Consider the following 12464-nt stretch of genomic DNA (forward strand, 5'->3'; position numbering starts at 1 on the left):
ATGAAAATGAATGGGGAAAAAAATCCGGTACTCCACATTTTCCAGTTCACTGATCCAGCCGGGGTTACCACAGTTCATTCTGGAGCCTCAGATCCCCGCGGATCATGGAGATCTACAGTGTCGCGTTGGATCCATACACGTATCGATTTTTTCGAATGGTGATCAGGAATTGGAATATACCAGTTGGATACCATCTGATGTCAGGTAAGGACTCTATGTTATCAGTGGTAGGATAATCGGAGTAAGTTTGATGAAGTTATAAGCTGTTTTGTGAAATGTCTTCTTTCGGTTTCACTGTAAAAGTCTGTGAGGAAATCAACGGAGCGATTACCAGTGCGCGGCCGTAATGTGCTTGCGTGCACGTATAATATTGATCATCTAGCGTTTATTTGAAAACGATTAATAAAAAGGCCGACGAATATCAACGTTGTGGAATATTCCACTAAAAGACGATTTTCATAGAATGCTCCAGAATGAGCTGTTTTTTATATCAAAACGGGGGCTTTTCTAACTGCTCTGAAACGGAAACGACGCGATAAAAAAACAATCTGCCTTCACAGCACTGACTGGAAAATAGTCTTTGATAATGCGATGGGCAGATTAGACACATAGCCATAATTTAAAACATAGATTAGGCGATATTAACGTTAACATTGGCGCCGATGGTGGCATTCAAGCGGTAAAACGGAAAACCAGGCGTGGCGCTCAAAGTGTTAAAACAAACGCGCAAATAGCAATTAATCGCGCCCGTCAAAATCATTGCATTCATTTTAATTATCGCGCTGATTAATCGATTTATTGCTTATCGCGGCAGGCCTAACATTCAGCATGCCCTCAGAAGGGTATATCTGCGGCTCTGCAGATGCCGCAGCTCTCTCCGTGTGTCTGAGACAGAACTCAGCGAGTGAGATCTCCGCTCAGAATTGGATCATGTTTTTCGATCGGTTTTGACGATCGGCGAAAATAAAGCATTATCACCGATCACCGATCGCATATTTATACTGATTATTGGCCGATAACGATCGGTGGCCGATCGATCGGGGCATCCCTAGTTTCCAGTTAGCTGGATTCTGGATGTGCAGCCTTTAGCTTGGAATATGTTTTGCGACGCCGAATTCACTATGCAGTAAAGGAATATATCATCAGCCAATGGACATATGGATCTACCAGATTGCGATCGATAACTGGGAAATGCTTTGGGGGATCCAACTGGCCCATGGTAAGATCTTTTTCACGTAAATTACATGCTGATCTGCGCTTGTTATGATAGCCATCCACCCGATCAGCGAATGAGGCTAATGAGGCCTCATTATTGGTAATCAATAATCAGAAACGACGTCCCCCGCCCCCCCTTTCATGCATTCGTGGTGGACCATCATACCGATCACATGCAGTTTGAGTTTTAACTGTAGCTTCTATATATTCGAAATGCCATTGGATTTAATGTTAGTAGCTATTAGCCCTGTATCTCGCGTTCCAGGAAATATCCCAGCCGAAATCCCTTATAACGCTTATATTCAAGACACCATAAAATGAGAACGTATTGATGAAAAAATTATTTCTTTAAGCCATTTTGAAGGGACAGTTTATGGTCTCAATTGACAATGAGAATGGACAGATAGCAATACTATAAAGTATAGATTTAGCGCTACAAACAGCCCCACGGACTATGCAAGTCTGTTTAGAAATCCTGGCTGTCTACAGTGATTTTAGACGGATCCAAATGGCCATGAATGTGTTAAGAATTATTATTATCTTATTGGGAGGCAGTGTTCATTTTGTCAGCTATTTTTATTTTAGTTTTAGACTTAGTAATGTGTCAAATGCTCCTTTTCCGCTTTAATCATATTTAGTCACCTTCATTTATTTTTCGTTTAGTCAGTTTTAGTCAACTACAGGTCTGAGCATTTTAGTCTTAGTCAGTTTTAGTCTTGATTTTGTCTTTTTTGTTTTAGTCTAGATTTAGTCGCAGAAAACGGATGACATTTTTGTCTAGTTTTCGTTAATAAATGCAATTCTATATTTATTCTTTAAGTATAGTATAGCCAAACCCAAAATATTATTTTGCCTTTTTTAGTCAAACCCTATCAGCTGATTCACAATAAGTTCAGTAGAAGCCGAGTAACCAAACATTCCTTGAAATGGTCAATAGATTCATAAATAGTCAGACATGGGACATATTCTGATTTAAATTGCTTTATTTCTTTTTTTAACACTTTTCCGCCCAACCACGAGTTAACTCGGGTTTCGGTGCCATGCGTTGAGGACCAGAGCCACGAGTTAACTCGTGGCAAGTTGTTATTGTTTTATTCCATATTAATAAACGGATCAAGATCCCCGATCGACTCTGCAGATTTACCCGCCTCCTTGAAATCGGCGACATGCAATACCGGCCAGATCCTCTTAGGGGCGCCATCGCTCCACTGCAGTATCATTGAGGGCGAATGGGGAAAAAAATTCTTTTACTGTCTATGGGCGTTTCATATGAGCCTGGATCCCAAGCGAACATCCTCCACCGTTGATCACGGTTCGAAGCGCAGATTTCAGCCTGGAATAATGGGATTTATGATCAGCCAATGGACATATCGATCTACCAGATGCCGATGAATAATGGGGAAATGCTGCCGGCGATCACATGGGCTGACGGTAGGACACTCTTCCCCCAAATTACAGCCGGATTGGACATTGTTGTAAAACGCAAGTCATCGATCAGTGAATGTGGCTACTTGAACGCACACTGTATTGCTAATCAATAATACTAATCGGCGTCCCCGCCGCCCCCATTTCATCCATAGATGCTCTGTAATAGTCCGGATGCTAAGCAGTTTGTTTTATTTCATTCGTATATATACAACAGAAATGCCGTTCGATATAATGTAACTAGCCTTTAGCCCTATAAATAGCTTTCCAGAAAAAATACGAGACGAAAACTGCGATAAAGCTTATATTCACGACGCTATAAAATAACAACCAACCGATGGATTTTTATTTTCTTTAAGCCATTATGAAGGCACGGTTTATGCACTCAAGTGACAATGAGAATGGACAGATAGCAATACTATAAAGTATATATATAGCTATCCAAAAGTACATCGGTTTGTTTACAAAGCGTTGTCTTCCAGCCACATATTAGATGGCGAGGGCCGGTCGTCAATGTGTTAACACTTTGGGTGCCGGGAACCGTCTTTAGACGTCTTTGCTGGCCATGCTAAAGTTGCCGGAGGACGCGTTACGTCGTCCTTATATCAATATTTCAAAAATCTGCGATCGGATTCATATGTCCCCTCCGCTGGCCTGAGATCCACCAGCAGAACCCACTGAGCTCTCTGGCGGTTCAGGAGCGCCATCTGGTGGCCGATCGGCGCAATCGCCAAACAGGATGTGCCATAGAGGTTGTGCTAGACGTCCGTAGTACTTCCGGGCGCTCGCTATAGGTCATGGGACTCTGGCTCGTCACGCTACACAGTGATCGATTGGCAATAACTCGATAAACAACATGATTTGGACGTATATACCATTATACAAGCTGGAGATGGACCGGGTAAAAATATATCCCATAATGATAAGATTTCTACTCTACGATGATCGCCCAACGGCGCGCGGAGACTGGGGTGAGTTTCAGCGTGTAACGTTACCGTCTTCGATACTAACTGCTATTATCAACATTTGACCCACATTAGATGATTGGTATAACGCTGCCCACGGAATTATAAACGCCCCCTCGCCCATCCGGTCAACATCAGATGACGTGTAGTAACTTCTAGAAGTACGTCTAGTTGGAATTTTTTATATCGCGCTGATTGCCATCAAACTGTATTTCATCATCAATATAATGCATTTGGGGCTATATATCACGTTCTGGAGAAAGCTGCAGAAAGAGATGAAAACATACTTATACATTAGACCATACTTTACTATGAATATGTGAATGAAAAAGTTTAACGTTGCTACACAATGAACAATACATATAGGACTTTGAATGGGCCCTAATAATGGCAATGTAGCAATAGAATTTAAAAAGTTATAGCCCTGCAAAGAAGGGGACTTTCTCCATAGACAAATAGCGCTGGCAATCTATGGTATATCATGAATTTAACCTTAGGCAGCCAAAGTGTTAACCAACAAAGCAACAATAGGGTAAATAAATACACAGTACATACTGATTGCAATTCTCACTGGGACCTACAAATTTCACACACACACACACACACACACACACACACACACACACACACACACACACACACACACACACACACACACACACACACACACACACACACACACACACACACATGCATAGCACAATGAAATCAGTGCAACTGGTAAAATAACATGATTTGGTAAATAAAAATAATAATATTAATTAATGAATTTAAAGAAGATAAAATGACCTCCTTATAACCGACATGAGGCAAATTGGAGGCGAGTGGTTATTTCCATTTATACTACATTCCAGTCGATTCCCCTTTGTCCGTCGAGTCGTACCGTAGATCGCTGACGTCACTTTAAACTTAAAACTTAAAATGGCGGCCTCCATCAGAGTAGTGTAGTCACTACTACACTCTCCCAGTCGGTCGCTGGAAGAGACAACAAGCATGCCGTGAAGACCCGCCCTACTCAGATTAGCAGACTGTGGGTGGAGGAATGTGATTGGACCAAAGCAGAGTAGACGGACACACAGACAGTGGAGCATACACCCTACTCGAGCAGTCGGACATGCACAGACGCTGCTTGTAGTGTATATAGTGGAGAATTTCGACTTGTTGCCGCTGTCTCGCTCATAATACAGATAATACAGATAATACATATGAAAAGTATAATTTGCTCAGAGTCCAGAGACAGTTGTGGTTCGGTCCGGATCTGGACCGGAGTCCGGACTTTGAGACCTACAGTATAATACTGCCAGCTGCTATAACAAAACCAAAAACGATCGGTATCGGCAGTGTATTGGCCGATATGACTCATAAACGATCGGTGATCGGTATCTGTGGCAAAAAACGTGATCGGGACATCCCTCTGTATAACCCCTATTGTGACATTATACCCTATTTGTGTGCTCCTCCCAACCAGCACTGCATCCCATAAGCTTCTCTATCCTACAAGTGTATATCACTGCTGTCAGGTGAAAACCTCACATCTCTTAACAGTCAACCATGTATCTTTGAAATTGTACATCGATCTTGTTCAAATCTTTCTATGAGAAATGCTGGTGTATTGGTGTTTGTCTGTGTGTGTACGTCAGATCTGCCCTCACGGATGAGGAGAGGAGGCTGCAGGAGGCTTGTTTCGCCCCGCTGGAGGAGGAGCTGGGGGAGGAGCTAGAGGAGGAACAGGGCACCAGTGAGCTGCTCAATGACTGCTTGAAAAAGACCAGCGTGCAGGTATGGAGAAGATAGACCTCCCCTAGGACCATACTGTATAATAGGGATGTATCTGAATAGGTATTTGGGAAAGCACATAATGTGATGGAAAAATGCCCAAAGGAATATTCCTTCTACCCGAATTTGCTTGTTATTATTCAGGTGAGGGTGTCTGCTCCATGATTGATATGTCTGTGCGTCAGCCATTACATTTCTTCAAATTTATTCATATCATTGTGGATGATCATGGCCACAAGATTGAAATGCTAGTTGTTTCATTTAGTTTATTATTTACTGAGCAAAACACGTCTCTCTCTCTCTCTCTCTCGCTCTCCATGCTTTTCGCTTGCCCATACAGAGACAGATCATTTTGAACAGATAGAGATATAGATAATATAATGCAAGTTATATCTGACTTGATTTGATTGAAAGGATTCCTTTTGATTGTGCTTTTGACACCATCTTTAGCTAATATTCATTCAAACCTTTATTTATTCTCAAAGACAATTGAGGTCACATAAATTACAGCTTGCGCAAAATAGGGCTGCAGGACTGGCACTTAACTGCTCTGGTCCAACAAATGTAGAGCTAATGCACAAAGGCCTGTCAGTTGAGAAGAAGCTTAAGTTGAACATATTAATGTTCTTCTGGAATGTATTTAAATGTTTTTCTCTGAACATGTACTTTACAGAACCAATTGACATCACTATGGAACACGTACAAACTAGAGTTGTTCCGATACCGATACCAGTATCGTAAATGCCTCCGATACAGCCTAAAATACTGGTATCGGCGAGTATGCGTCAAGTCTAGCCTCCGATCCCATATGACGTAATTTATCTCCTGCGGAGAGTGAGGATTATAAAATGAACGTGTTTTTAATCGACCGTGAATTAAAGTGTCAATGCTGTTTGTCATTTTAACAGCAGATACACTTTCTTAAATGCCATTGTCCCGACAGAGCGGTGTGACGGGGAGCTCAGATGTGTTTCGCTTGCTGGTGTTATTAGCATTAGCTGAAAAGCTAGCTAATTGGAACAACATCCGCTTTAACGTTACATCCTTGCCTGTCCTTTCTCGAGGACCTGACACTGGCCGTCTATCAACAATAATGCACCCACGGTGAATCGGATTCAAGCCAAGTAGATACTGACTAGCGTTAGCTGACTAACGTTATCAAATGTCAATGTGAAAACCTTGCGGGGAAGATGAGCTAGGTCAGCTAGCTTAGCTTGATAATGGTACCTTGGCTAAAGTTGGGGCTATTCATAATCCAGCAATAATGGCTGCAGACCTGCAAGCAAAGTACAGCAAGTTCCAAGTGCCAAAGGATAAGAGTCTGAGGCGGAGTCTCAAAAGAGAATGTTGAATATTTATTGTGCAAAATCACAACATACACCCGTCTTGTTACTAGCTAACTGAACCGGTGCCTTCAGGATAGCAACAACGTATAATGTCCAACGTGCAATGTCCCAACAACTTATTCTTCTTCTATGGGGGTTAATGGCGGGTCACAACCACAGAAAGGCGCATACCGCCACCTACTGTACAACCCGGATGTCCCAACAACAGTTCCGTGGGTGAATTATGTTATATCACCACAAGCTAGTCATAGTATTCCCATGATGTGTTTTGCCATACAACATGGCAAATGCCCTAACTCATTGAGCACAGTTGTCAATTAATGATACGAATCTATACAATCGCCTGTTGTTGAATAAATACCATTACTTTCTAGTTATTACTAAAAAACAGTAGGCCTATATGTAAACAGTATCTGAAAAAAATTTAAATGTTCAAAAAGTTTTATAATTCATCTTCTTTTTCATGCACTGGTATCGGATCAGTACTCGGTATCGGCCGATACCCAAAAATCAGGTATCGGTATTGTTACGAAGGATCAGATTAAACCGAATATATATATTTATTTATGGATATATATTGAATAGTATTTGTATGTCGTTTGATATCCCTTGTATATTCCTTGTACATATGCACGGAATATCCCTTTAGCCTACTATAGCCCATAATAGTTCATTCTCTTATTGGACAAAGGACCAGGCGCCAGGGGACCAGCCCCTGGCGTCAAGTTCAAAGGTACCGACGAGACATGTCCGTACTAGCCCCGGCTCCGCTCAGGGATACGACTACCGAAATGAGAGTGGCACTATTTGTTCACCGTGCATATAAATATGGCGCAAGTAAATGTAGAAGTCCCTTACCCTTCTTCCCAACTTAGTAACAGAACGTGAAGCCTCACCCACGATACGACGTGCGGTGAAGTATGGCCTGTTTGGCCTTAGAATAGCATTGAGACCTCGTGCGAATTAATAACTGAATTGTCAGAGTTTGGCACTGTACCGTCGAGTGCGACGTATTTCTATCAAGTAATAATAGTCTATCGTGTATGGTGCATCGTGCGGTTAGAGTTCTAAAGTGACCAGCATCTCCAACGCTTCCTCGTGTTATCTAGAGTCTTATCCAGGTTGGGCCGACCACATGGCGCTTTCATCCGAGGAGATCTAGGCGAGGACCGAGGGACATGTACACTGGATTACCTACCCGACGACTGCTGAGCCCTATGCGGCTGGAATATATATTTGCTTTGGTACTGTGATTTGTGGAGCGGATAATCGCCGACGCCTGTGAGTGTTGGATTTACCCCCGAGAGGAGTCAAGTTGAGTCGGCGCTCAGAGAGACTGAGGTCGCCTATCTTCTTCTTCATTGTGGAGCTACAGCCTACAAGAGAACCAAGGTGTATTCATCTGCGGATCAAGAGTCTATTGCACTGTCTTCTGTACTTGAAGTCTCCATAGATATCGTTGACCAGACGGTCTACTACCGACGGCTCTCCTACCCCCCCTACCGGCTTACAACCGGGAGGACCCCCTCCAGAATATCCCGCTATATCATTAAGTGTACCATAGATATAATTCCCTAAGAGCCAGGTTGTATACTTGCTTCCTGCAAACCAGAGATTGGACATTCAGTGTTGATTTGCCTACGAGTACTCATTTGCCTTACAAGTGCATTCAAATGATAAATGTAAGATAAATATTCTATGTACCTTTTGCTCCATTAAATATTTGATTATTACCTTTGACTGGAACCGATTTCATTGTGGAAAGTGTTCATCATATTTAGATATCGTGTACTGTATGGCCAGTAGTTAAAGTACATAAAGCGGTAGTGGTTTAATGATACCATACTTATCAATACAGTCAGGGAATTGTACCCCTCAGTTACAATTGGTCCTTCGAGCCGGAGGGTAATTAGTGTAATATTAATATAGTCGTCCGCGTAGTCAAGGTCTGTTAGGACTATGGCGGGGTGTCGTCTCGATCTCCTTGGGGTTATTGTGAGACCAAGTTCCTGCTCCCGTCCATTGATGGCCTTCCTGAGCGCATAGTCGAGGACTATGACGAAAAGGAAGGGGGCAAGGGTGTCCCCTTGCATCACTCCAGCCAGGATGTCAAATTCTTCACTGTTGCCGTCTGGGGTTACCACCTTGGCCCTTGTACCCGTGTGCATGGTCCCTATGGCCCGGAGTAGATTGGGAGGGACTCCGTAGGCCTTGAGTATCCTCATCATCACGGCTCTGTGTATCGAGTCAAAAGCCTTTTTGAAGTCGATAAAGCACAGTACCGCTGTCAGGTTGTTCTTCTTAACCTCCTCGATGATTCTTCTCAAGGCCAAGATCTGGGCCACAGTGGTCCTCTTCTCTCGGAAACCATTTTGGTTCTCCCTGAGGTGGGGGTCGATGGCTTTCCTTATCCGGTTTAGTATCATGCGATTGTACATCTTTGCAATGACACATGTCAGACTTATGCCACGGTAGTTGTCTGGCTTCGAGAGATCTCCGGACTTAGGCACTGGGATGATGTTAGAGAGAGACCACATATCAGGCTGGTTGTTTTTCATCAGGGCATGGTTGCAGAACTCCAGGATGATGTTGTCAAGGTCACAGTTCTTATAGACCTCTGGGGGAATGCCGTCCGGCCCAGAACTTTTCCCCTGCTTCAGTGTGGATTTCACTTTGGTAAACTCCCTGGCTGTGAAGGGACCATCGTCAATAGTGAGATTCGTGAGGACGGCAGGTATCGTCTCCTCATCTTCATCCACTGTCGAGTGTGTTCCCAGTAGATTTCGGAAGTGAGTGAACCAGGAGGTCACCCTCTCCTCTGGGCTGTTGCCTTCTACCTGTCCCTGCTTCGACCTTTTCCTCCCACTCTCTGACCAGGTGGAGCAGGCACAGGAACTCCTGTGCAGAGTGGAGACGGAGTGCGCCAAGGTTGGCCTTAGGCTAAATGCCAAGAAAACCGAGGTCATAATGTATAACATCCTCCCGGATCATCCACCTCTAAGGACAACAGGAGGCTCTGCTCTAAAGGAAGTCAGTGATTTCAAGTACCTGGGCTCGTGGGTCAACTCGTCCGAGCAAGACCTTAAAGTGAGGAAGGCACTTGCGTGGAGGGCTCTGAACGGCATGACCAGTGTGTGGAAATCCAACCTCCCCCGTCAAATCAAGCTCAACTTCTTTCATGCAACAGTTGAGTCTGTCCTTTTGTATGGCAGTGAATGCTGGACCTTGAAGCCCACCCTGCAGAAGTCCTTGGATGGGTGCTACACCAGAATGATGCGTGTGGTGCTCAACATCAACAGGGATGAGCATGTCACTAATGCAAACTTGTATGGGGGGGTGCTAAAGGTGAGCGATAAAGTGGCAGTCAGGAGAATGAGGCTGGCAGGTCACTGCCAGAGACACCATGAGATGCCAACCAGCAAACTTGTACTGTGGGAACCAACACACGGGCATCGATCACGAGGACGTCCCACGTTAACCTATGTGGACGTACTCAGGAGAGATGTGGGAACAGAAAGCACCGGCGAGCTAGCCAGATGCATGGAGGATCGGGATGACTGGAAGCACCGATGGAGGGCCCGTCCGAGGACGACCTAGATAGATAGATATAGTGGTATTAATATTGAAATGGCCTATGATGAACACTCCACGAAACGGTCCTCCTAAAGTAGAACGCCCGCAGCGTAGACGGCAGCCACCTCAGTACTTAGAGGATTACGCTGCCAGTATACTACCTAGCCTTCTACAAACGGTAAACGCGGTAAAAGTAGAAAGTAAAATTATGTCCGACCCTATCAACCAGGATACCCCGACCACAGAGGCCCCAGTGGGTTCTAATGTAACTGACCAAGCTCACGGTGGGGACCAGGAGGGAACCGACACGACTTTACCCCCCGCCAAGACCGAAGAAGTAGTCCCCGGAGAGCTCCGGGAGGAAGACAACCCTCCAGAGATGGAACTCTGCACGGAACAAGATGAGGAGAGCGCCGAGGAGATAGAGCTCCAGGACTCCCCGCAGGAGAACGCATCCCCAACGAGTACTGCCAGGAGCCGATCACCTCAACCAGCGTCTTCCCCCAGCGAGGCGGACAAGATGCTGGCACAGGCGTTCCTCGCCAGCCTAGCAGCCTCAACAGAGCGCGATCGACTCCAAGCACAGACGCTTAGTGAGCGCGAACATTCTTCCATGGAAAGAGAACGCATTCAAGCGCAGCAACGGAGCGACGAAGATCGTATACGTCTAGAGATTAGACGCCTTCAGACGGAAGAGAATATGGTAAGAGACCACGCCGAAGCCCAGCGCGCCGCCGCCGAAGCCCAGCGCGCCGCTGCCGGTGCCCAAAGAGAAGCAGAGCGCGACATCGCTCTCACCAAGCGCGAAGCCGAGCGCGACCGATTACAAGCGCAGCTAATGGAGCAGCTGATCGCCAGGGCAACACCCCCTCCCTCCACAAGGGGTTCCAGGGCCTCGTCAAGACACGGGTCAAGGGCACCCTCCCCTAACCGATCAAGCGACCCTGAACTCGACCACCAGAGAGAGCCTATACCCCCCTCCGAACCCCTTCCCCGACTGGTCCCAGTGAGACCCAGCTACAAGGAAGGAACGGCGTACACCGCGGAGAGGCTAAATAGACGACTACAGGATCTAGATGACCTGACAGAGGAAGAAGAGGGAGAGGAGGAGAGTCAAGCCCGACAGCAGCACAGTACTCCACAGGACCAGGAGGTCCAGTACAGCCCAGGCTATACCCCTGCGGCTCTGCGCTACAGACCCCCGACTCTATTCACGGGTGAGCATGACGCACGACCAGTCCCGAGGAATAGCACCTGGACCAGCGGGCCATGGTACCCTGCCGGTACCAGCCCACCGAGAGGCGTAAGAGGAGACTCGCCTAGGAGGCCTCTCTTCCAACGCTCACCGATGTGCCAGCCATCCACGGCGTCATACATTGGCACACCGACGTTTCCAGACTTCACCCATGAGAACCGAGCACAGTACACGGAGCTACGGATGTGCTTAGAGACAATGATGGTGGATGTAGCTGATGAACGCCACAAGTATGCTATCCTATTGAAGCACCTGAAAGTGCCCAGAGCGCACAACATAGCGCTAGCTTATGCCACCTCTACGACCCCATACACCGCGGCTCTAGCAGCACTAGACCAAAGATATGGACGTATATGGGATTACGTAATACAAGAGATAAGGCATATTGACCGCCTACCCCCAGCAACAGACAATCGCTCACTAGACGACCTGTCTATCAAAGTACAATCCCTGGTAGGGATGCTGGGGGCGCAACGAGAAAAGGGTATGCATGAACTATACGCAAACTCGAATGTCGAGAGGATTTTAGAGAAGCTGCCGCCCGCCCGACAGGAGCGCTTCAGGCGGCAAAGAGACCACCGTGATCCTAACGGTCCCGAGCCATCCCTCCTAGACCTAGCCGACTTCCTGGCGAGAGAAGTCAGCAGCCTACGGTTGGATACGTTCGTGCGGAGCACACCAAGCTCCAGAGAGGGACCTAGGAGAGCAAACGAGGGCCGAAGATTGGTGACTGTCATGCACCAATCAGAATCAGTACCGAGCAGCAAGAACCACAGTACCCCCTCGATAAAAGAGAAGTGGAAAATGGTGTGCCCGTACTGTGAAAAGGAACACTGGTTGTCACAATGTGACCTGTTCAAGAAGATGACCGCTGAAGAAGTGAGTCACTGGATAAAGTCCAACAGGCGC

At 46.0% G+C, this 12464-nt stretch overlaps 1 protein-coding gene across 1 annotated transcript in view; it reads left to right on the forward strand.

Annotated features, from left to right (window-relative positions):
- LOC311244266 (uncharacterized protein) overlaps positions 1–12464 on the forward strand; it is a 55831-nt gene that overhangs the window by 16125 nt on the left and 27242 nt on the right. The window contains exon 4 of the mRNA XM_084333682.1: positions 5246–5384. Within this exon, the coding sequence (XP_084189808.1) occupies positions 5246–5384 (139 nt within the window). The remainder of the gene's footprint in view (positions 1–5245; positions 5385–12464) is intronic.

This window comes from Notolepis coatsorum (assembly GCF_963971535.1).
Source record: "Notolepis coatsorum genome assembly, chromosome: 1".
In the NCBI taxonomy this organism is placed as follows: Eukaryota; Metazoa; Chordata; class Actinopteri; order Aulopiformes; family Paralepididae; genus Notolepis; species Notolepis coatsorum.